Below are 1,050 nucleotides of genomic sequence, written 5' to 3' on the forward strand. Positions count from 1 at the left end.
GTGAGGGCGGGCCCAGCTCTGCCACACAGTGACCACCCCGAGCTGGTGGCCCCGGGGAAGGTCTGCTCAGGCCCTGGGGAAGGGGGGAGGGTGCAGCCTCACCTGGCTCGCTCGTGAGCTTGGAAACCAGGACCCAGGCAGGGCGTTCAGAAAGCGGCAAGGGCGGTCGCTTTTTAGGGCCGGGAAGGGAAAGAACATTCGATTTCTGTTTCTTCGGTCGCCCACAGCCAGCACCTAAGCTGGGGTCCCAGGCTCTGGGAGGGATGCCGTGGGGAGGGGATTGGGTCCCAGCCCAAATCGGGGCCTGTCGCTCGGGCAGGGGCAGCTTGCTCAGGGCTCTGCGTGTCCTGGCGTAGAGATGACCGAGAAAAGGACTGTGGGGAGCTGGGCGTGTGGTGGTCAGCTGGGCCACCCAGGACAGGGCCAGCTCCCATGGGCGGGGCGGGGCACCCCGAGCAGATGCTGACCAGTGGCCCCCTCAGCCCGCCCAGCGGTGGAGAGCCCCCGGCCGTCTGTGAGATCTCCCCGTTGGTGTCCTACTCTGGAGAGGTGAGCGCCGCCTGGCGTCTGGGCTCTTGTGGGGTCAGGCCTGCCTGGTCAGGGCAGGAAGACGGTCGGGGAGAGGTGGGTCCGTGGGCGGAAAACCGCAGCTCTGCCTCCTTTCACGGGAGGGGGGGGCGGGGGTTGCAGAGGACCTTCCTGGACGTGAGATGGGGGTGGGGTGGAGCCCTCGAGGTCCTAGGGGGTGGGGAGAAGAGCCGGGCGGCCTCCTCAGCGAGGTGTGCCGGCCATTCCCCTCGGGGTGAGTTCTGTCCCGAGCCTGCTGGGAGGGCTCCTGCTGCCTGTGGTCTTGAGGTGACACCTGACCCTGTTCCTGGAAGCCCCTCCCCAGCTCCAGGCAGAATTGGGGCCTTGGGACCCCTCCTGGGGCCAAGAGGTGGACACTGGGCTTCTTTCCAGGGTCTGGAGGTGCACCTGCGAGGCCGGGAGTTCCAGTCCCCACTCCTCCTGGACGAGACCCGGGTCAGGGCATTGCAGCCGTGACACTCA

At 67.5% G+C, this 1,050-nt stretch overlaps 1 protein-coding gene across 1 annotated transcript in view; it reads left to right on the forward strand.

Annotated features, from left to right (window-relative positions):
- UAP1L1 (UDP-N-acetylglucosamine pyrophosphorylase 1 like 1) overlaps window positions 1-1,050 on the forward strand; it is a gene marked incomplete at its 5' end in the record, with an annotated part of 25,708 nt that overhangs the window by 3,180 nt on the left and 21,478 nt on the right. Inside the window, 2 exons of the mRNA XM_014529679.1 lie at window positions 178-549; window positions 961-1,050. Of these exons, the coding sequence (XP_014385165.1) occupies window positions 178-549; window positions 961-1,044 (456 nt within the window). The remainder of the gene's footprint in view (window positions 1-177; window positions 550-960) is intronic.

The sequence above is a fragment of the Myotis brandtii genome, unplaced genomic scaffold (genome assembly GCF_000412655.1).
Source record: "Myotis brandtii unplaced genomic scaffold, ASM41265v1 scaffold691, whole genome shotgun sequence".
Lineage (NCBI taxonomy): Eukaryota > Metazoa > Chordata > Mammalia > Chiroptera > Vespertilionidae > Myotis > Myotis brandtii.